This window comes from Sinohyriopsis cumingii, chromosome 1, assembly GCF_028554795.1.
Source record: "Sinohyriopsis cumingii isolate HCF-2022 chromosome 1, ASM2855479v2, whole genome shotgun sequence".
Classification (NCBI taxonomy): Eukaryota; Metazoa; Mollusca; class Bivalvia; order Unionida; family Unionidae; genus Sinohyriopsis; species Sinohyriopsis cumingii.
Window position 1 is genome coordinate 115,422,552 of NC_142961.1, and position 24,468 is coordinate 115,447,019.

The 24,468-nt window shown below is 36.7% G+C and overlaps 1 protein-coding gene across 1 annotated transcript in view; it reads left to right on the forward strand.

The window, feature by feature from the left end:
* LOC149807703 (dihydropyrimidine dehydrogenase [NADP(+)]-like) overlaps positions 1-24,468 on the forward strand; it is a 95,889-nt gene that overhangs the window by 56,238 nt on the left and 15,183 nt on the right. Inside the window, exons 16-20 of the mRNA XM_089969529.1 lie at positions 1,622-1,742; positions 4,647-4,909; positions 11,346-11,525; positions 13,591-13,737; positions 23,076-23,159. Of these exons, the coding sequence (XP_089825655.1) occupies positions 1,622-1,742; positions 4,647-4,909; positions 11,346-11,525; positions 13,591-13,737; positions 23,076-23,159 (795 nt within the window). The remainder of the gene's footprint in view (positions 1-1,621; positions 1,743-4,646; positions 4,910-11,345; positions 11,526-13,590; positions 13,738-23,075; positions 23,160-24,468) is intronic.

Sequence of the window (24,468 nt, forward strand, 5' to 3'; positions counted from 1 at the left end):
ATGCTCCCATTGTCTCGATCTTGTAGGAACAGTGTTCAAATTTAAACAACTTGACATTGAGTGGATGAGACATTGCAGCTGCTTCCAATTAAATTCAGTTACCCAAAGCACAGAAATATCTGATCAGTAGTAGATAGGGTTAACATATCAGTACCTTGGCTATCAAAGATATCAGAAATGTGACTGAAAGGATCCTCTAGTATTGGTGTGGCTTCTACAGCAACCATGTGGAAATGGCTTCTACAGCAACCATGTGGAAATCCCATTTCAACTTACTCTCCAGAATAGCTGAGATTGTTTTGATGAACTTGCTATAAATGTTGTTTTGAGACATGTTCTGTTGAAATTTTATTTAAAGTGGTTCTGTTATCAGTAGTGTGGCTTCCATAGCAGATAAATTCACCCGATTGGCTAAACCAATTTTATCAAACGTGTTTGGTGTTTCTTTGGATGTTTTCTATCAAAGGTGGATCCATGGTTGGATCTCTTGCAATATTATGGCTTATATGGAAAACCTGTTTTAGTTTCTTCAGAATAGCCAGTTTTGATGAAACAGGGGCTTCAGTAATAAATATAGAAGAAAAAGAAGTTGGAAAAGTAGCAGTGGAGAGGCAGGCAGTGTGGGCAGTGGGGGTGAGAATTTATTTCTGTTGTTCTAGAGGCAGTACCTCTGGTGGTGGAGGGAGGGTACTACAATGGAAGTTAACCATCTCTCCTTGACTGAGAAATGTGGACTTTGTTTGAAAATAGTTTTGTTTTGTTTTAGAAATTTGGAGACTGCTCCGATGGCCTAAGTGGTTAGAGCATCTGCCTTGGATGCAGGAGGTCATGGGTTCGAACCCAGGCTGAGTCATACAAAAGACTTATAAAAATTGTACTAGCAGCTGCCTCATTAGTGTTAGGACTGGTCGGCCTGGTGTCAGGCTTGATGATACATGTCTGCAGCATGATGCCCCAGTGCTAGACATCCCTATAAATTACCACACTGCAGATGGCATAGTGATATGACCGAAAAATTGTCATAGCTATGTTAAAAATCCAAATCACACACACACAATCTTGAAATTAGCATTAATAAGGAGATAATTTATGAATCAGAATCATCAGCTTCTATGATATTGATAATAAACCATTGCAATATATTCATATTCATATTCATAAAATTAATATCCTTTTTTCTTAGCTGAAAAAGAAATCTATATAAAAAAGTATTTACCAAGAGAAGCATGGGAAAATGCAAGTTGCCAAGTGATAGATTGTTAAGAAAAATATTTTAGACAGTTAGGTTTCCTTAATATTACACAAACTGAAATTAACGATAAAAATAATTAAGGTAAGAAGACATTATAATGTAGGCAGACAATACTATAGACCTTATATACAATAATGTGTGTGTGCTGAAAATGTTACAAATTTTAGATATATTACAAAATTGGATCTAAAAGAATTGAACAGTCATGTTCATGGCAAATGCAGTGAATGGACAACTTGTAAGAAAGTTCTACACATAGCATGCTATGACCAGGTGAGAGATCTCATTCCCTACTTAGGCATCTTGTTAATGTCATTCCAAAATTATTTTAGCTTGATAACTGATAGTTGTTGACCATTTTCTTGGTAGGATTCAGAACTGGTGCGTAATATTTGCCGTTGGGTACGGGAAGCTGTGACGATTCCCTTCTTTGCCAAATTGACGCCTAATGTGACCAACATTGTATCAATTGCCAGGGCAGCTTATGAAGGTGAGTAAAAATTACACTTCCTTGATTTTTTATACACCCACATATTAAAGTAGGAGATACTTTATGTAGGATTATCTTTTTCCATGCATCCATCACTCTGTCCTCCTTGTACAAGTTATAACAATTATAAATGTACTACTATGTGTATCGGTATTGAAACTTGTGCCTTAAATGGATCTTGGGATGAAGGTATGTCAGGCATCAAAAATAGGTCAATTTGATCAAATGACCAGAATTTATTAAAAATTGGCTCAGAAGTGACATAGGCACTAATTGCAATACCATTTTACCTATTGCCGCCAAATTTTCATTTGGCTGGGGACTACTATTCAGGATTTCTTCAGAACTGAAGAAGAATTGGGTTCTTACTCCCAGTTACGGCTGTAACACTTTTACAGCTACACTAATGGCACCAGACTTCAAACATATGGTGTATGTGTGTATTCTTGGCATGAACATGGGGTTCACCATAATTGGATCACTTGGAATTACTTTCCAGGATTCAATAAAATTGCTTAAAAATATGTCTAGCCTCAATTTTCAATATCTTTTTGACTTAGGGTGCATCTTTGCATGGATTTGTGATGCACACTAAAATGAGGTCTCTCTGTTATCTTTTCAAGGATTTACTGAACGTTACATAACAAAAATGGGCATTCTCTAATTTCTCCATCCTTTTAACATTCTGTTAACAAATGTACTCTGTAGGGTAATCTTGGAATTGAGCTGTGTCACACATCTAAGCTATTAGTGTTAGGACTGGTCGGCCTGGTGCCAGGATAATGTGACTGGGTGGGATGTAATGCTACATGTCTGCAGCATGATGCCCCAGTGCTTGACATCACTATAAACTGTCACACTGCAGACATCGTAGCAATATGACTGAAAATTGTTAAAGCTATGTTAAAAATCCAAATCACACACACACGCAGACATCATAGCGATATGACTGAAAAATTGTTAAAGCTACATTAAAAATCCAAATTACACACACACACATCTAAGCTGGGTTACTGTTACCTACTTTATATTGTTACTGAACACCTTATAGATACTGACTCATGCCACAAAGCAGGCCTGGGGTATCTTATAAGTTCCTGGTGACTTGCAATTCCAGTTTATATTTTCTTTTAACAAATGCCTCATATTATTGGATATAGGGGTCTCCCTCCTGACCCGCCCCCCTCCCCAGGACTAGTGGCCACCTAATTCTTGCAGCCCAAATCCCTTGGCACTGATGCACTTGTGTGGAAAAATGCCCTTCTAGGATGGCCACCCTTCTAACACTGGTGATGGTCAGCATATTTGTGTAAATATGTCTGATTTACTCCTCATGAACAGCCAGATTTGATTCAGCATGATGTTATAAAACCAAACTTTAAACCATACAAAGCAGTAAGAAACTGAATTATCCTTGCTGCTGTATGGTCCATAGATATCAGGTTTTGTCAGCTTAATAGTTGTAGACTATTATTAGTGCTGAGTGCATTGTTAGTGTGAAAATGGAGTGACTGCCATAATGTTCCTTAGATGTTGGTTTTTGCTTTGATAATTAGTGGCTATTATTATTTATGATAATTATCAAGATTGCAATGCTAATAGCCAAGAAGAACTATGTTGTTCAGCGAAAATAATATTATGATAGCCATCTCACATAAAGAAATAAAAAATGGACTGAACAGGTACCATGTTATAGCAAGGGAATCATGTGTTAAGATCAGTCCTTTGTAAACACAGGCATGAGACAAAACTCAAGGATTATATCTCCTTATACCACCTAGGACAACCCTTGAGGATTATGTGCATTGTGATCGCATAACTGCAAAGAACACACTGAATGATGTTTGGGTGACAGTATTGTTAGATAGTATGAGGAATTCTTGTGAAACGTGTTTGGATGATGAAAGTGACGGTGGGACACAACATGTGATGATCAAACTGTAGCCAAACACTGTATTACATTACAAACTGCATGGCTGCATTCCACAGAATTAATGGATTATGATCTTACTACAAATAAAGTTGAACTTGTGGAAATAATTACAGAAACACAAGCAGTTCTTAAAATGACAGAAGAAAAGCTGTGGAAAGCAAGAGACAAACAAAATATATAATTTTTTCATGCCTAAAGATTCTTAAGAACTACGCACTGTGTTCAGAGTGTTCACTAGCAACACATAATATGATCTGAAATATTGTTATTGAGATGGTTATTGAAATATTGTTATTGAGATGGTTATTAAAACATACTGATGATTCTTTATTATTTTATTTAAAATGGCAATAAATTATTCAGTTTTTATCACATTGATTCCAGAATATGCATATGATTTTTGAATGAAAATATTTTAAAATATTCCAGAATTACTTGTGACAGTCTTACTTCATATGTAATTATTACTCACATACATTATCTCCCTCTTGTAAGTCCACCCCTCTTATAAGGCCACCTTCCTGCCATAGAAGGGGTTGTCTTATAAGAGGAAAACCACTGTATGTTTGTTGTTTAACTCATTAATGACTATGGTTTCTGAATTTTCCGTTTACACCATAAATGATTGTCATTATTGTCTGTAGGTAATGCTGATGGGATAACAGCAGCTAACACAGTGTCAGGACTAATGGTGTCATTATTGTTTGTAGGTAATGCTGATGGGGTAACAGCAACTAACAGTTCAGGACTAATGGTGTCATTATTGTCTGTAGGTAATGCTGATGGGGTAACAGCAACTAACACAGTGTCAGGACTTATGGTGTCATTATTGTCTGTAGGTAATGCTGATGGGGTAACAGCAACTAACACAGTGTCAGGACTTATGGTGTCATTATTGTCTGTAGGTAATGCTGATGGGGTAACATCAACTAACACAGTGTCAGGACTTATGGTGTCATTATTGTCTGTAGGTAATGCTGATGGGGTAACAGCGACTAACACAGTGTCAGGACTAATGGGTCTGAAGGGGAAGGGTGATGCCTGGCCTAGTGTAGGCAGGGAGAAGAAAACTACATACGGTGGGGTGTCTGGAAATGCCATACGTCCCATAGCCTTGCGAGCTGTGTCTGCCATTGCAAGAGAGCTGCCAGATTTCCCAATCCTAGCCACTGGAGGAATTGACTCTGCTGAGGCTGGACTACAGTTCCTTCATGCAGGAGCCACTGTATTGCAGGTAAACAAAGCCCTGTTCTCTGTGATGGGCTGCATTCAAATGAGATTACTCTTTTTTTACACCCACCATAAGGCAGAGCATATTATGTGATGACATTGTCTGTCTAGCCATTCATCTGTCTTTATGTAAGGCTATTACCAATTTTATTTCCACACAAAAACCCCCACAATCTACAGTTATCAGACTTGTAGATGACTTGATTTAAGAATAAGCCTATCGATTTCATTGTGACTGAAGAAGAAAAATGATTTCTGTTATAACATTAGTTTTATATCACAGACTAGACTTTATGGATGTCTTGTACTTGAGGTAAGGAAGAACCTTCTCAGTTTTGGGGACAAAGGTCAAAGTTACTGTAACTGAAAGAAGAAAAATAGTTCAAACACAATAACATTTATTGTACATCAGAAACCTGGACCAAACGTTGTGAATGGCCTGCAGATATATTAAGGAAGAAGCCTTGAAATTTTAATGGCAAAAAGCAGAAAAATGATTTTCATACAATGACAGGCCATGAATTTAACAAACTTCTTTGTAACCAGAAGAACTGATAAATTGGAAGATTTACTAGTTCTGCTAAATCTTTAGCTGGTGCTTGCCACAAAACAGTGTAATGTACATATCAAGATTAGCTAGCCATTGGATACTTGTCTGTTTATTCCTAATGAATGGCCTAATTTTTTTAGGTATGTTTATAATGGTTGAAACCAGCAATAATTTGTCCACATAACTATTTAATTCATGCAGAATAAAAGACTTTCGTGCATCTTTTGTTGTTAAACCAAATGCATCTGCATATACTGTATACTGGTTGAATTCACAGTTACTAGTCTAAATGAATAGATGGAAATTTCATCATGAGTGTCTCAGAATTTCTTTAATGCCCACCCTGTGACATCTACTAGCCCCTGAAAATTGCTATTTAGGATTTTTTTTCTCCAAATCCAATATGGGTACCTTTTGAATAGTTTTCATTAGTCTCATTATCCCCCACCCCCAAAGTGAATGTGTCAGGGGTGGCAAAGGGGCAATATAACAATAGCAATGTCTGTACATCCATCCATCTATTGATGAATTGGTTCTACAGCTTAGCTTTATAGTTGGCTGTGGGTTTTTTGGCTCAAACTTAATGTACCTTTCTCTGATAACTCATGTCCAGATAATTTACAATCCCGCTTATAATGCAGGGTCAGGCAGGGATCCCTTTTTATTATGTCTGATGAAACCTCTTGGAGTAATATTTGGAATGGGTTTTTGGAAATTGGTTATATTGCAAACTTTGACTTGTCTCAACTGAAGACTTTGGCCTTTCATTTATAATGGAGTCTCTATGGGTTCTGCCTTTGTTGAATAAAGCAGCATTTTAAATTAGTGTTTAGATCCTTTTTGATTCACATATAATACATCCTGGTCACTCTGCAGACTAAATCAGTGAGATACATACCTAATTGATTGACACAAACTATCTGCAGTTCCAGTATGAAAGTTCAAGTTCAGTCAAGAGGGCCCCTGCTTTTACTGTCAGGAGCAATCTTCCATTCATGGGGAATCACTGCTTTGTCATGAAAACTTTATTTTCCTTGGACCCTTTTCCCCAAAGGGTATATGCAAAAGCTAACAAGGCCTCTCTGGTGGAATCCAAGTGAACTGAACTGATCAAAAGAGGAAGATCTGGTTTGTTCATATGACTTGTAGAAAAGAAAATATTCTTGCTCAGGGTCTGTCATCCTGGATTCAATTGGTCATTCACTCCGCCCAAGACCAATGCATTTGTATGCATACAAGTTCATGAGGTTAAGGCGATCACCATTATTAGAGTATTTAAGTGCATCTGTACATTAACTGACATCATCCAGGCCATGGGATGAAGATCAGAGACAACATGCTCTTACTCTAACCTCTGAGACATTTCATCATAAAGGGCGCAGTTTGACCTCAGCTGGACCTATACCAGCAGCATAACTTTTGGTTGTTCAGCAGCTTCATAGTGATGTGGGTTATTTTCCTTCCCTTGGATTGGCAGGAGTGAATTATTTTTTTTCTTCTCCAAAACACATACTTGCATAAACCATGTGTCAACATTAACTTGTACCTGACAGGAGATTTTATGCTGCTTTCTGTACTTTAGGAGATTGGAGACAGGTCAACTCCAGGTTAAGGAGATGTAACGCCTTCCCTTTACTAATTCACCCAATGAAGTATTTCTTATTACTTACCCAGCATTTTGAAACTAGGAGTCCAGGACTCCCATTTTGGTAAAAATGGGAGTCCCAACAACACAAGTTTGCAGTCCCCTCCCAGATGTAAACTTTGCAGATTAGAGGAACTATTGATTGCCACTGAGTTTAATTTCCGTTCTTTATAACTCTGACATATTTTATAGCTCTGGTTTGTCCATTAGTGTGACTAAATTTTGTCAGTTCTGTCAGTCCAAGGCAATGTCTTATTCAGAACACCAAACCAGGCATCACACACTTCCTTGCACTTGGCCACTGTCCCATCCAAATTGTCAGTTCTAGCAACTTAAGCACTCTTCTGAATCTCATAACAATATTCATCAGTTTGCTGTTTAACCCGAAAGTACTTCTCCAAATTTGCAGATGGTATTTTGTTTAAGTCTCAATACATTTTGATTTCAAGGTCACATGCACTACTTCTTCAGCTACATTCGGAAATGAACTAAAAAATGAAAGGTAAAGTTGTTTCTTTGATGTACTCTTATAAATAACCACATATAGATCTCTGGGTCTTTCTGCCTCTAAATTTGATTGCTGTAAAATATCAGTACATTTTCCCACCCAGCAGTCAGTCAAAGTCTGGAACTTGCCGCCCAGCTGTTGCATCATGTTCTTTTATTTACTCTTATATTGTCAACATGCACATCAGGAGGGTTGTCAGCCAGTAAATTCTGTCATTGTAAATACCAGAACAGCTAATTGATCAACACATTTTCCCACTCCGCCAGTGGCTAAAGCAACTCTGTCAAGTTTTTTAATTTTGCCGCACACCGACTACATGTTTACAGAGGACTCCTAAGAGATTTTCTGTGTCCCAGATAAATAAATTTTGTAAAATTATGCATAATTAAGCTTTCTGAGACCTCCAGTTATCTCCCTGTAAAAACATGCATATCTGGTACAGAAGTAAATGATAAATGGATGGAATTTCTATCAAAGGGAGACCACCCTTTTCTAGCTTCCACATTTGGAAGCAGACAAATTTTCAGCCCATTTTGTGCTAATGAAAGTGGGAGAGCTGGATTTATGATGTAGCGGATGTACTCCTAAGGTATTATGATTTGTAGGTATTATTGAAGAAACATAATTTAATCCAAAACATTAATTTCATCAGACTTGATTGATAATTTACATTTTGGACAGACATAACTCCATATTGTTTCTTGGGCCCAGATGTCGGGGTTACTGGAGCTGATTGTCATTTCTGGGTTCCACATGACAAGTCTATGGCATTTTTTGGGTTCCACATGACAAGTCGATTTTGCCGAAGTTTGGTGCACCAAAATTTTGAACCACTTGATAGTTTCATCATACTTAAGGAAGGGTATTTCCAGTTGTGTCTGTGATTGAAGACCATCAGTCAGGGTTAAAATTATTACGATAACCAAAATTAAACAATGTTTGATTTGTTAGTCTTGTGAGATGTGTTGTATTCTTGAAAAGTTTGTTTCAATGATTAAAGATTTTAAATGATTCTAATTTTGAATTTTCATCACAAGTCAGTAGTCACTCAGTACTCTTTGTTAATAGCTTATTTTTTAAAGACAGCAACTTAACCTATTTTTTTATAGAGCCATCAATAGTAACACTAATAATTCTTCTTTGTGTTTATCTTCAGTGTATTGTATTCAATTGTTTTAAAACACAGGGCATACAATAAACCACCAATTCATTCTCAGTCAAATGGCTTCCATGTATCGAACATTGCCTTTGTTGAAATAATTGTATCACTAACATTTATCTATTATTCTCCAACCTAATATAGTAAGTAATTGCAAATCATCAACTTTAATCCTACAGTAAATGGTTGTTGTAACTGTCCTGCGTCAGGCTGCTTTTATTAGATATATGATTATGCCATGGTAACTAATCATCACATGCTAAATCAACTGGCAGGTGAGAACCAGTCATTCCTATGATAAATAATAAATTTAATCCCCAGTGTTTATTCCTTAATGAGATAGTTTCTTCTGCAGAGGTAAGAAAAATTTGTTGTTAGTTGACGGACATTTGTTTTGGTTATTGACCCATACCTTTACTTACAACACCACGAATTTAGTAATTATAAATTTATCCACACTTACAACACCACGAATTTAGTAATTATAAATTTATCCACACTTACAACACCACGAATTTAGTAATTATAAATTTATCCACACTTACAACACCACGAATTTAGTAATTATAAATTTATCCACACTTACAACACCACGAATTTAGTAATTATAAATTTATCCACACTTACAACACCACGAATTTAGTAATTATAAATTTATCCACACTTACAACACCACGAATTTAGTAATTATAAATTTATCCACACTTACAACACCACGAATTTAGTAATTATAAATTTATCCACACGTCTTTCATGTAGGTTTTTAAGTCATCAAATGGTTAAAATCTGTCTCCTTGTTATTTCCCAGAAATTTAGTAAAAGATAAGGACATCAGGTTAAGATCACAGACGACTTGTCATTATAAAGCAAATCCTGCTTTTAAACTATAGGTGGATGCTAACTGGGCTACAGCCATGTAAGTTGCAGGGTTGGAGGATTTTACTGGTATAATCAGATATGCTACTCCCTGTTTTTTGTAATAGATTCAGTAGTGCAGTGTTATAGTATTTATTTAGTTATCAGCTTATACTTAAATCAATATAGGGCTTATTTAATTGATTATTTCCTCTGTCAGTGAATGACTCAAGTGTTTTGTTGGATGTCAGTTTCTACCATGAAATTGAATGATTACTCCCAAGCTTGGTTGCAAGTACAATATTGAAATCATATTGTTCTTTCACTGTGAATTTCCAGAAGCAGTTTCACACCTGTTGCTGTGTTTATCTCAGGTTTACAAGGTCAGTGCCCATATACAAGTTAAGTTTTACAAGGTCAGTGCCCACATACAAGTTCAGTTTTACAAGGTCAGTGCCCATATACAAGTTCAGTTTTACAAGGTCAGTGCCCGTATACAAGTTCAGTTTTACAAGGTGAATACCCATATACGAGTTCAGTTTTACAAGGTGAATACCTATACATGAGTTCAGTTTTACAAGATCAATACCCATACATGATTTCAGTTTTACAAGGTCAATACCTATACATGAGTTCAGTTTTACAAGGTCAATACCCATACATGAGTTCAGTTTTACAAGGTCAATACCCATACATGAGTTCAGTTTTACAAGGTCGATACCTATACATGAGTTCAGTTTTACAAGGGCAATACCCATACACGAGTTCAGTTTTACAAGGTCAATAACTATACATGAGTTCAGTTTTACAAGGTCATTACCCATACAGCTGACTTAAAGTATTTTTCAAACCTAAAGTGTTGATTTTAAGCATTTTTTTGTAGTCAAAAATCACTTTTGTTGGACCTGTTTATTGTCCCGCATACATGAATATTTTCAAAATGTATAACATGTATTGTATTACACAAGTTAGTGTGAGTTTAATAGCAAGAAATTAAATATTTCTATTTGAATGGAATACTTGCTTCTTTGTGCATTTTTAATGGAATTGTTGTTACAGATACAGTGAGATCAGTTGGTGAGTGCCGATATACTTCACTTATTTACACTTCATTTTTGTACATATATGTACCAATGCATGGTTCATCACAAAATGTAAAATATCAAATATGTAATTGCCTTCTTGTGTGTGTTTTGTTTAAATGGTTACTACCTTACTAAAGCCCATACTTTTGCTTTTCCCCCCCCCCCACAGATGAGAGGATACTTACTGCAGTAGAATCTTCACTAGACTTGTTTAGCTATTGCATGACACATCACAGAACACAGTGGGATTTTATGGACCCTGACCATCATGTTATTGCAGGGATTCACTGTACTATGCTTGGAGTGTAACAGCTCCAATTAAATGTTTTTGAGTGATAAGTCTGATGTCAGGGTTGCTGGTATTGAAATGGCAATTTTCGTTTTACACACATAGGCACAATCACACACCTCCAGCTGAATAAATTCATGGACCCCTATAGTTTGTGTCTGCATTTATGTACAGTTTTGAAAAGAAGGTTCAAAGATCCAGATTGTTCAAGTTTATAATAGCTATTTTTTCACCTCTAATTTAGTTGCTGTTTGTAGGAATTAAACAATTTGTTCTTGTTTGACCCAAGTTTGCAGTGTAGTTTCAGCTTTAAGTGTAGTTGATATATATTTCCTGTTCTATGTATCAGGTTTGTAGTGCAGTCCAGAATCAGGACTTCACACTGATTGAAGACTACACAACAGGACTCAAAACCCTGCTATACCTACAGTCCTTGGAGGAGTGCAGGGAATGGGATGGGCAGAGTCCCCCAACCATCAAACACCAGAAAGGCAAACCAGTCCTCAAACTGAATGACATTATTGGCAAGGTGAGTTCCTCAAGCATCGGAAACCTGATACACAAATGAATCCACAGACTGGCAGACATTATTGTTATAGTGTAGCATTGAAAGATTTCAGTATGATTTAATCAAAGATGGGGGGAGTAGACATAATATGATAACGAACCACTTAGCAGTTCCCTCCCTTGAACATAACCTTGACATTACAAATTTGCAGTCTCGCTGAAAAACGGATGAAAAGTGGTGAACAAGAAATTTGACAACCTTGTTATCACTAATACTTCTAAATGGATGGTCATGTCAACATGGGGCTTTTACCAGAAAACCTCTTATGATGTCTGGTCAGTCTTAAATGAAATTTTCTATAGATAACAGGGATACCATCATGGCCATCTTGAAAACCTTGTACTTGACACTATTTCACTACAAGATCTGTTGTTGCTGTTGTCATGTTTTAAATGCCATTTTTCAGCACAAAATAGGCTGTAAATGGTGACTAGTATATTTGGTGGAAGAAAAACCCAGGAAAACCCTTTTGAAAAACCGACAATCCACAGGAAGCTACAGGCAAGCTTTCTCACATACCCACATTGGCCAATCCTGAGACTCAAACTTGCAGAGAACGATATGAGATGTTGGTGATCTGTAAAGCTGAGTGAACCTTCAACCACTTGTCCACTCAGGGACCCAACTGCAAGAGTTCTTGTGATGTCTAGTTGGCCTTAAATGAAAATGGTGATAATATTTCAACCAGTATGGTTGCCATGGTGGGAGTCTTAAAGATATTGCCATTGTTATTTTTCACTGCATGGTCATATTGATGTTGGGTTTCCAAAAACTCATTTCTTATGAAACCGATGTCTTGTTGGTCTGCTGACAGCCCTTAACCCATTTTGTTTTTTAAGGTTGGATTGGGTTTTGATATTACCTGTTATGAGAGCATTGCTGCTGCTGCTCAAGAACAGAAATACACTAACATGGGCTTTTCACCAAAACTCTTCTTGTGATGTCTAGTTGGTCCTAAATGAAAATGGTTCCACATATACATCCAATATGGCCACGACATTGGCCATATTGAACATCTTGCTCTCATTATTTCTTCCAGAAAGGATGGTCATATCAACAAGATGGTTTCACTTAAAGACCAGTAGTGATTTCTAGTTGGTTCTAAATTAAAACTGCCAAACTGATATCCGGTATGGCTGACATAGAAGCCATCTTGAAAATCTTATTGCTGCTCGTTATAGATAGAAAAGCCATATCAACATTGGGTTTTCACCAGAAGATTTATTATAATGCCATGGTTGGTCCATGCAGATTTTACATCCATATGGTTGTCAGATGGTTTCAGAACTCAGTAGTTAGAAAAAACATCTTGGATACCAGTAAATTATTTTTGGTGTCATTAGAACTTCATATCCTTGAGGGACTCTTGTTATTATTAACTGACAGTCTTATTTTTTTAAACCTATTAGATTGCTTTGTGTGTCATTCATCTGGCATCTGTCTACAAATTTGCTTGCTTCAAGTTCTTTCCAAATATGATGCTGTGAATGTTTTATTTTTTTGAAACCCACCTTCAGTACATTTTTCTAAATAAATGCTTAACATAATTTGTGCCAGACAGTGTCCTGGATTAAACAACTTTCAGATTGATACAAAAGGCACCATTCTGACATCAAATATGGCTGACATTATGAAAACGTGTAGAGACATTACCACAATTTTATCAGCAAAGAAAATACAAACATGTTGAACAAAATTGCCCAACTTTGACAGAAAGTATCTGGGAGTGGATGAAGATCTAACTGAAACTAGAGAATCCTTGAAACAATGTTTTCATGAGATAAGTAATCAACAACACTAGAGAAATCTAAGCAGAAAGCATCCTCCTGGCCCAAATTTCTTATCCAACTGTTTTAGCTTTTAGGCATATATCAGTCAGGTATACATTCTCAAGCCCAATGGGACTTATGGTGAGGAACTACAGTATATATATCAAATCATCATCGGGTTAGTGCAGACTATGTTCCTATGATGTTTTAAAAGATTTCAATCTCTAACTCTTCAACTTTATGTCTTACCTCTGCAGCACTTGCCCTCCTTCGGCCCCTACCAGGAGAAGAAGGAGGAAATAATTGCAAACCACTGCAAGACTAACGACCTCTTGGCAGATGAGAACAAGCCTGCACCAATCCGCCCTGCTAGTGAGCCAAAGAAACAAATTCCAACTGTGAAAGTAAGTACAACATAGCCTAGATGATTTTAATTCATGGCAGGACATAAAAATGGTTTCATTAATATGGAGTTAGGATAATTGTCGAGTTTTACAGCTTTCAGCTTTGTACTTTGGATAGTACAAATATTAATTAATGCATACAAGAACTCAATTTTAATTGAACTAAGAGTGTAAAGTAGACACTATTTACTCATGCAACTCAAGTGGGCCAAATCTCCCTATGACACAGGCTGACCTGAAGTAGGGCTAAAAAGTAAAAAATGATGATGTATCAGAACAATATCGGAAGAGTAGCAATTTTTTCCAGAATCAGATTATGCCGAGATGATGTTAATTTTAGCCAGCCCTTAGAACGTGCAGATATCAGTCTGGGTAAAAAAAAAACTATAGCCCCTTTCAGTTAGTTTACGTAAAGATGATATGTCTTAATCTCTTCTTTAACACGTGCTGACATTATAATGTCATAATGTATACGACATGAAAAGAGCTGTGTTTGTGTACAGTTAAATTGTTCTTCCAACATGGTTCTTGACATAAATTTTATTTTTCTTTGCCATCAAGTTGTGAATTGCCATACTTTGTTTCTTTATTTTTTCTTAGTCCACACTTACAGCACTGTGTACCACCTCAAAATTTGGGGTACTGTAATCATTTTATATAATTTTCCTCAATCCCTGGTATTGCTTTCTATTGCATTAGACCTTGGTTAAACTGATAATGTCTAAATATATTAGCACAAGTTCAGTTTTTGTGCTTAAACAATTCATTTTTTATCAGAGCCCAGATACTCCCAATTTTTTAAGTACAAAACTAAAGCTCAGAGTCAACTCTCACCCCACCCCCAATTTATGTACAATACCTGTCCATATTGCCTTGCTGTCTACCTTTTCCTGGATGTAATTAGAAAATTCCATCCTTCCATTTACCATATATATTGGAACACAATAGAATAATTATTTTTTTTCTCTGTTCCAGACCATATGGTGAAACTTTTATTCACTGAGGTTACATGTCTCAAGACTTAAATAGTGAAATAAATTTGTATTGAATTTACTCAAACCTCCCAACTGCATATTGCAGTAAAATAAATAAACAAAATGCTTATTTGATAATACAATCTAAGAAACTAATCTTGTATCATTAACATTTATTCTTCTTTTTTTCATCATGAGCAATTTATTAAAGAAAAATATATATCCACAAACTCCATATGCATCTATACTGTAGTGTGTATCACTTATGTAGGAAAATACATGACGCATTGTTCAGTGACATGAATATAGAGAAATGAATCATGCTTGGTTTTACTCATAGTTTTATTATATTATCAGACTGAAAAGTGGATCCAACAAATTCTCAAATGAGAGAGTTGTTGTTGTTGTTGTATTGTTTAACGCCATTTTTCAGCACAAGATAGGCTATACATGGCGGCCAGTATTAATGGTGGAAGAAGAACCCGGGAAAACCCCGGAAAGAACCACCGACCCATGAGAAGCTACTGGCAAGCTTTCTCACATATCCACATTGGCTGAATCCGAGACTCGAATCCATGCAGACAGAGGTGAGATGGTAGTGATCTGTAACGGAGAGCGCTTTAGACACTCAGCCACTCAGGGCCCCTCAAATGAGAGAGAGAGAGACAGGGATAAAGATTAAATGATTGTTTGAAAGCACCTGCCATTCATGCATTACATGGTGCAAAATAACGAAGATTGTATCATATCCAGGTTAACTATATGACAGTATCTCCCAAACAAATCATTATTTAAAAATACATTCCCTTTTTTAATGCAAATGACAATCTTTTCGCTTGCATGAGATACAAAAAATATTATTAAAGCAAGTTATTTACTATTGACCTTGCAGACGTCAGTTTACCTCATTGTTTGACCTTACTTAATGATATTAAATACAAATTAGGTTATTTTATTACAATGCAAGCCAACCCCAGAAGCCAACTTTGAATTCTTTTTAGTGTGCTGATTTTTGTTTTTAATACAAAGCCAGCTGACATAGGGAAGCCAACTTTGGTTCCTTTTTACTGGTATTCATGGGGATTTTGAAAATAAATTGATACAGTTGAACAGGTTTTAAAGCTACACAATCTACAGCTTCATGCATGGACATCGATGATCCACCATCTCTTAAAAGATCTAGAGGAGAAAAAATTTAACCAATGAATTTTGAAGGCCAGAAGTGCAGATGATTTCACCGATAGATGTGATAATTAACATGGATGAAACTCCAGTGTACTTTGATCTCATTCCTGGACAGACTGTGGATCAAAAGGGGTTAAAAGTGTGAGAATTGCCTCCACTGATAATTTTTCATGGCATGAGCTAGCTAATAAATATTCATGCTCCAAAAAGGTGGATAATACATGTGCAGGAGAAGGATTGTGTTGATGAGATAATGCTGCAGTGAATTAAAGAGTTTTATCTCAAGTACACAATTTTACATTATTTCTTAATAATTTTTTTAGTTCCAATGCTTTTTCTGACTTGTAATTTCTGAATGATTTAAAATTTGTCCCACATCTTACAACTCTAAAAGGAAGTGTCCCAGAATATACGATGCATTAAAATATTACTAAAAATTAATTTATGATGTCCCAACAAATATGATTTCCCAATACATACGGCAGATAAGTAGATGAATAGCTCCAAACCATCAAGAATTAGAAAGAACATAGATCCATTGTCTATCCCTACATTATATGCCCACGTGCATTAGTCATCCTCTTTTCCATAGATCCATGGTCTATCCCTACATTATATGCCCACGTGCATTAGTCATCCTCTTTTTCCATAGATCTATGGTCTATCCCCACATTATATGCCCACGTGCATTAGTCATCCTCTTTTCCATAGATCCATTGTCTATCCCTACATTATATGCCCACGTGCATTAGCCATCCTGTTTTCCATAGATCCATTGTCTATCCCCACATTAATGCCCACGTGCATTAGTCATCCTCTTTTTCCGTAGATCTATGGTCTATCCCACATTATATGCCCACGTGCATTAGTCATCCTCTTTTTCCATAGATCCATTGTCTATCCCCACATTATATGCCCACGTGCATTAGCCATCCTCTTTTCCATAGATCCATTGTCTATCCCTACATTATATGCCCACATGCATTAGCCATCCTCTTTTCCACAGATCCATTTTCTATCCCTACATTGTATGCGCATGTGCATTAGTCATCCTCTTTTCCATAGATCCATTGTCTATACCCACATTATATGCCCACGTGCATTAGTCATCCTCTTTTTGCATAGATCCATGGTCTATCCCCACATTATATGCCCACGTGCATTAGTCATCCTCTTTTTCCATCGATCCATGGTCTATCCCTACATTATATGCCCACATGCATTAGCCATCCTCTTTTCCATAGATCCATTGTGTATCCCAACATTGTATGCACATGTGCATTAGTCGTCCTCTTTTCCATAGATCCATTGTCTATACCCACATTATATGCCCACGTGCATTAGTCATCCTCTTTTTGCATAGATCCATGGTCTATCCCTACATTATATGCCCACGTGCATTGGTCATCCTCTTTTCCATAGATCCATTGTTTATCCCTACATTATATGCCCACGTGCATTAGTCATCCTCTTTTCCATAGATCTATGGTCTATCCCCATATTATATGCCCTCGTGCTTTAGTCATCCTCTTTCTCCATCGATCCATGGTCTATCCCTACATTATATGCCCACATGCATTAGCCATCCTCTTTTCCATAGGTCCATTGTGTATCCCAACATTGTATGCGCATGTGCATTAGTCATCCTCTTTTCCATAGATCCATTGTCTATACCCACATTATATGCCCACGTGCATTAGTCATCCTCTTTTTGCATAGATCCATGGTCTATCCCTACATTATATGCCCACATGCATTAGCCATCCTCTTTTCCATAGATCCATTGTGTATCCCTACAGTGTATGCGCATGTGCATTAGTCATCCTCTTTTCCATAGATCCATTGTCTATACCCACATTATATGCCCACGTGCATTAGTCATCCTCTTTTTGCATAGATCCATGGTCTATCCCCACATTATATGCCCACATGCATTAGTCATCCTCTTTTTCCATAGATCCATGGTCTATCCCTACATTATATGCCCACATGCATTAACCATCCTCTTTTCCATGGACACCATTTTAGTCCATACAGCACCCTCACAGATGCTAGCTATTCCTGTTATTCACGTTGTCTGAAATTGTAGGGTGACTTTTGTCTTCCCGTTTACATCCTGAAATTTGTATGGCCTCCTATGAACATATTTATATATAATATAATATTGTGGTGCATTGAATAACTTGATCTATCCAGTGGCTGGTCCACGATGATCCAGCTGGGACACCTTCAGAACCTGTATAAATTGGATTTATTCTTAACTCAAAATATTGTTCATGTGGGGATGAATTTGCTCACCAAGAGGAAATCAGTTATTGTCCCTCCCAACCTTGAACTCCATGGTGGACTTGGTTCCCCTTGGAAGACTCTATTTACACCCCATCCAGTTTCTCTGGGCAAACTGGCAACCATACAGGAATCTCCTGACAGCTTGGATTTCTCTAAGATCAAAATTGATTGTGATTCAGTGATCTTTGGATTTGTTTGGGAGACTAGCCCGGGACATTACCTCAGAGGAGGGACCTTCTGTTGCAGTATTGGGTGTCTCTTCTGCAAGAAAGGTGTTGGGGACAAGGTTTCAGACACCCCAGGAGATGGTTCCGATCCAAGGTTTACAACACAAAGTAGGAAATGCAATTGGTGCCATAGGAAACGTTAATTCTAGCTGTCTCGCTCTCTTAAGGCAGTGCCAGACATTTTTTACATGCTGTTCAGAGAGAAAGAGAATATTCAGTTTCTACTATTTTTATTAGAGTTTTTGTGGCCATCTTCCTCACACCACTGACAGATTCAGCAAGGCACTAGTGACAGGTAATATGTTACTGCTATTTAAAATGTACATTTTTGGGGATGGGTAAATCTCATTTTAATCATGTAATTCATACTTGTTCATACTTGTCATATAATGATGGGGAAAGACCGTGTCACCCCAGGTTCTCTCTAGTTTGACTTTTAGGAACTTTTTCATGTAAAGAGAGGATGGAATTTTCCGATTTGGATTAGGATAATTCTGTCTTAAGTTGGTAAAGGTAAGCAGTGAGGCAGTAGTGACTGGTTAAGTTCTAGATTATTTTATTAAAATAATTTCTGCTCAGAAAGCTACATATAAAATATCCTTGGATGCATCTAGGTCATTGACGTTTTTTTAGTTAGCTGAGACTACCTTACATCATTTGCTCTTTACTTAAGGTACTTTGAAAATGAAGGTGGCAACTTTGGCTCTGGGGGTCCGGAGGTGACTGAGTGGTCCAAGGCACTTGCTTTACTGATCACTGCCATCTCACCTCTGTCCGCATGTGTTCGAGTCTTGGGTTAGGCCACTGTGGGTATTTGAAAACCAGTAACTTCCCATGGGTTGGCCTTAAGCTGTACGTGCCACTTGCCATTATTATACATGTGGTGGGGACTTGAGAGCCGTGTTCTGAGAAGTCTTCAGATGCTGGTTTTCTGTATTTATACATTGATTATGACCAAACAGAAATTCCTGCAGTGCTAAATAACTATTTTGCTACAAGTTCTTAGCAGCTTCAATATTATCACAAGTGTTAAGACTGAAGGTGCCATGATTGGTAAATAGCTGATGGTTTGTAAATAAAGAGGCTGAAAATGGTAAACCTCTGATAATGTTTCACTTAAATGAACTAGGAACATATTGAAAAATGGTTGCTGAATATATTAGCAATTTTTATTTGGTTCCTGTGGATACATAAATACATGAAAGCCACCTTGCAGTACCCAATCTCTTTGATATGGCATCTTTGATGAAATGTATACCATAGCTACAGAGTCTCCACCATGAGTGAAATGACAAGGAACTTACAGAGCTACATGCTTGCCGAAGGACCAAAGATCTAGAAAATTCTATGAATCTAGCTTGATTATGATTCAGTTTAATTAGTGTGAAAAAAATTGTGACAGATCCAGTGTATCCCCCAGGGATGTAAAATTGAGGGTAAAAAAACAACAGCCTTGGTGTCAGAAGGTGGGGTCGAATAAAAAATGTCGGGGTAAAAAATGTACTAAAACTTTTTCATCCGACTCGTACTTTTTCAGCTTGAAATAGGATATTGCAATTTGCACAACATACTCTCTCTCTCTTTCTCTCTCTCAATCACGTGATCAGAAGTCACACCGGTAATCCTAATGAATATGCCGTATTCCAGTCAAGGGAATTATTTTCTCCATTTTTCATTAAAGTTAGATCCAAGTTACTCTTTTGTGTTCTGCTTCTTTCACTTTCTTCACTTAAATGATTCTTAGTCCACGACGTTTTAATCTGGAGATCACTTTTTAGGGCAACAAGCATCAGGATGAAACATCTAGATGACATCTTTCTGAGCTCGATGGAAATCACGTGAGAGCTCATGAGGTTAGGGGAAGCTACTCCATCATAACATTGCCTATGTATGTCTGGTTCCTTCTTTGTTATGTTCTCTATGTTGTGCTCTGCTTTACAAATAGAGGAGCGCAACACAGGGAGCAAACAAAGCAGGGAACCAGTCAATGCCTATGCGCAAAGTATACACGATGCCATCCTTCATCCAATGCACTGGATATTAAATAAATCCTGTTTGCATTATGCGAATCCTTTGCATCAGAAAAATGTACAGTAACAAAATGTGTACATCAGTTTTCTCCAGCGTGTGTCCCTGACGCACATATGTGTGTAAAAGGAAACACTGCAGGGACTTATAGAGCTAAGGTGACCTCAGTTACATGTATGTAGAAGGACCAAAGATCCTGAAAATTCTGGGAATCTAGCCTGATTACAATTCAGGTGAACAAGTCCAAAATTGAGACAGGAACTTGAGTTTTGACCTGAAAAGTTTGGAAAATAAAGGATCAGAAAGTTCAGATAAATATGGCAGAGATAATGCCATTGTACTGTATATATACATACTATTATTATATATCATAATTAACTGCTTATACATCAAGTCCACCTACAAACAACATAGACCCTGATCTGCCATCATATAATGCACTGGCAGCTCAGGGTCTATTTTGTTTATTCTTCTGATTACTCATAACAAAATGTATTGACCCAGATCTGCCAGTGCAATATGCAGTTTGCATTTGGACTAGAAGTATAATTGAGTATATATATAGGACATGCTTTTTGAAGACAAAGACTCAATTTTATACATGTATCTGTATTGCACTCCCAGACTGGATCATTTTTATACATGTATCTGTATTGCACTCCCAGACTGGATCATTTTTATACATGTATCTGTATTGCACTCCCAGACTGGATCATTTTTATACATATATCTGTATTGCACTCCCAGACTGGATCATTTTTATACATGTATCTGTATTGCACTCCCAGACTGGATCATTTTTATACATGTATCTGTAATGCACTCCCAGACTGGATCATTTTGTTTTTCACTTGTGTAGATATTTAGAGATTCACTGAACTGAACTTTTTAAAGATCCCAATTTGTTTCTGTTCCATTCATGCAGTATAGCTAACATATTTGAGAGGACGAAAATAAAGAAATGTAAACAAAAGTAAGCCTACATTTGTGTTTTGTTCAGGTCAGGGGAAAGGCCTTGTGTGATTTTACATATTAATACAATATATTACAAAGCCTCAACAATCCCTGCATTATTATCAAACTTATTCTTTTTGGTGGCTTAAAACAAAACACATGTAGTTTTTTTGTTTGGGGTGATTGATGTCAACAGTGATTCAGTAATCTTCATTCAGATAGTTTCAGTGTATTAGCTACAAATATTGTACTAATTTAAATAAACACTTCTTAGAAATATTGTACTAATTTAAATAAGTAATTCTTAGAAATATTGTACGAATTTAAATAAGTAATTCTTAGAAATATTGTACTAATTTAAATAAGCAATTCTTAGAAATATTGTACTAATTTAAATAAGTAATTCTTAGAAATATTGTACTAATTTAAATAAGCAATTCTTAGAAATATTGTACTAATTTAATTAAGCAATTCTTAGAAATATTGTATTAACTTAAATAAGCAATTCTTAGAAATATTATACTAATTTAAATAAGCAATTCTTCAAACTGATTAGTGTAAAGTTTCAAGAAAAGAGTGGTCTTATTATGAATGCATGTCACAAGCAGTGTGTACATATTTATGAGGTAATCCAAGCCACTCCTGAAATGTCTTCTAAAGAAAGAAGATAAAATAAGACCATGTCATTGTACTGTCTCGTTTTCTATTTTCTTTTTGCTATCACTCTTTTCAGTTCATGTCATTTTATTTTTTTGACCAATTACCATATTAACTTACTTATAAATAATGCCCAACTGAAAACAACACAGACTCTGATCTACCATTGTGCAATGCACCTGTAGGTCAAGATCAATGTTGTTTGTTCTACTACTTAGTCCTAACAGTTTACATATACCCAAATCTATTACACATTTAGGAATTGCAGATCTGGATCTATACAGTTTGTTATTGGAACAGACTAATTGGTAGATATCCATCATAGTCTTCAAAAAGACAAGACTAGGCAGATATTAATTTTGACACTTTCAGTTCTTAAATTTCACTTTTTTTTATTTTGAGAAAAGGATTGTCTATGGTTGCAAACTTTAAAATTTGTTATAGATAAACTTGTACTGCTTTTACTGATGTTTTACTGCAAGCCAATGTTTTTTTGAATTTTACCTGGAGGCCAGCAAATAAGTTGTTGTTGTTGTGGGGTTTAACGCCATTTTTCAGCACGATGGGCTATACATGGCGGCCAGTATTAATGGTGGAGGAAGAACCCGGAAAACCCCGGAAAGAACCACCGACCCACGAGAAGCTACTGGCAAGCTTTCTCACATGCCCACATTGGCTGAATCTTAGACTCGAACCGCCGCAGACAGAGGTGAGATGGCAGTGATCCGTAACGAAGAGCGCTTTAGACCACTCGGCCACTCGGGGCCCCGCCAGCAAATAAGATTAAAATTATGATGAGCATGAACTGAATAACAGACAATACTAATAATAATAATAATAATAATAAAGTTTCAAAACATTCAACCACCACTAAAATAATGTAATTTGTTAGGGTATAATTGGTTGTTAGTCATTGGTAAAATAATAATCTTGCATTAAAAATCATCCTTCTGAGTTTCAAAAACTACATTATAACTACTACTACTACTACCGTTTCCACAATTGCTGTAATTGAATTTTTCAGGCTGTGATTGGTAGAGCCCTGTCAATGATAGGATCATACGGAGATCTGGACAACAAGCAGCAGGCAGTAGCACTGATAGATGAGGTAAGAAATCCGAGATAATGTTCATATGGTATCAATTGATTTTACAGCCTTTAAGAAATACACATTGGAACTTGTTTTTAGCTCTAAAGGTATCAGTGCAATTGGATGGTTACAACAGACTTTTGTACAGCTTGCAAATGATAGTGTATACTTTTTCTGATGCTTCTGTCATTGTTGGTGTAAGTGTCAATGTTATTTTGTAGCATTTGGCTCAGTTTCTCTGACACTTTTGCAGATAAAGCTATGAAACATTATAGGTATATTCTTTGTGAGTGTATTGGCTTCACCAGCAAAAGGTTTCAGAAACTTATTTTCAATGTCAAAAGGTCAGAGTCAGTGTGACTGAAAGAAGAATTTCTGCAATTTAGACCTGCACCAGACTCTGGTGGATGCCATGCACTTAGCGTAAGGAAGGTCAAAACTCCATGGTCAAGGTCACTTTGTCCGAAAGGAGAAATATTTGATGAGTTATCAGCTGGGTACCTTTGCCAAAGATTGTGGATGGCTGGCACTGAAAGTAATGTATAGATTCTGGAGTCTGAAGGTCAGAGGTTATGGTTATAGTAAGTCTGAAAAGAATACATAATACTTTAGTTCAGAACCATTTAGACCTATTGGTCAGATGTCTTCAGAGTCAGCCATTCCCTATTTGTGCCTACATAGAGGATTACTTAAATACAGGGCAGGATTAAATGCAATGTTTACAGTTCTTATTTCATTGCTTATATTTTTCATAAACCCCACGAGAGATTTTGTTTATACATTGGATGAATGACCATAAAGCTAAAGCAATTCATTCTGGATCATGTTCATTCAACCTTTGACCTTGAGGTCAAGTTCATACATTTTATGGTAATTCATGCAGGTCATGGCCTAGTTGGTGTATGTATGCTCCATTTGGAGCTGAATGTAGTTATTACAGAATCTTTTCAGTTGGGTTTTCAATTGATTGTCATAAAACTTTGTCAATGTTATCCTCATCATTAGATAAGCATATTAACAAATAACTCTGCCTATACAAGAGTTTTTGTTCTTGTTGCTGCCAAATGCAGATGACAGAATCCTGTGAATGCAACTCATCTGACATTTTTTATGGATGGCTGCAAAACTTTGTACCTGTTATAATCATCATCTGAAGATGCACATCTTGACAAATCTATACTCTTGGGGGGCACCTAGTGGCCAAGTGGTCTAAAGCGCTCTCTGTTACGGATAACTGCCATCTCACCTCTGTCTGCGTGGGTTTGAATCTTGGATTCGGCTAATGTGGATATGTGAGAAAGCTTGCCAGTAGCTTCTCGTGGGTCGG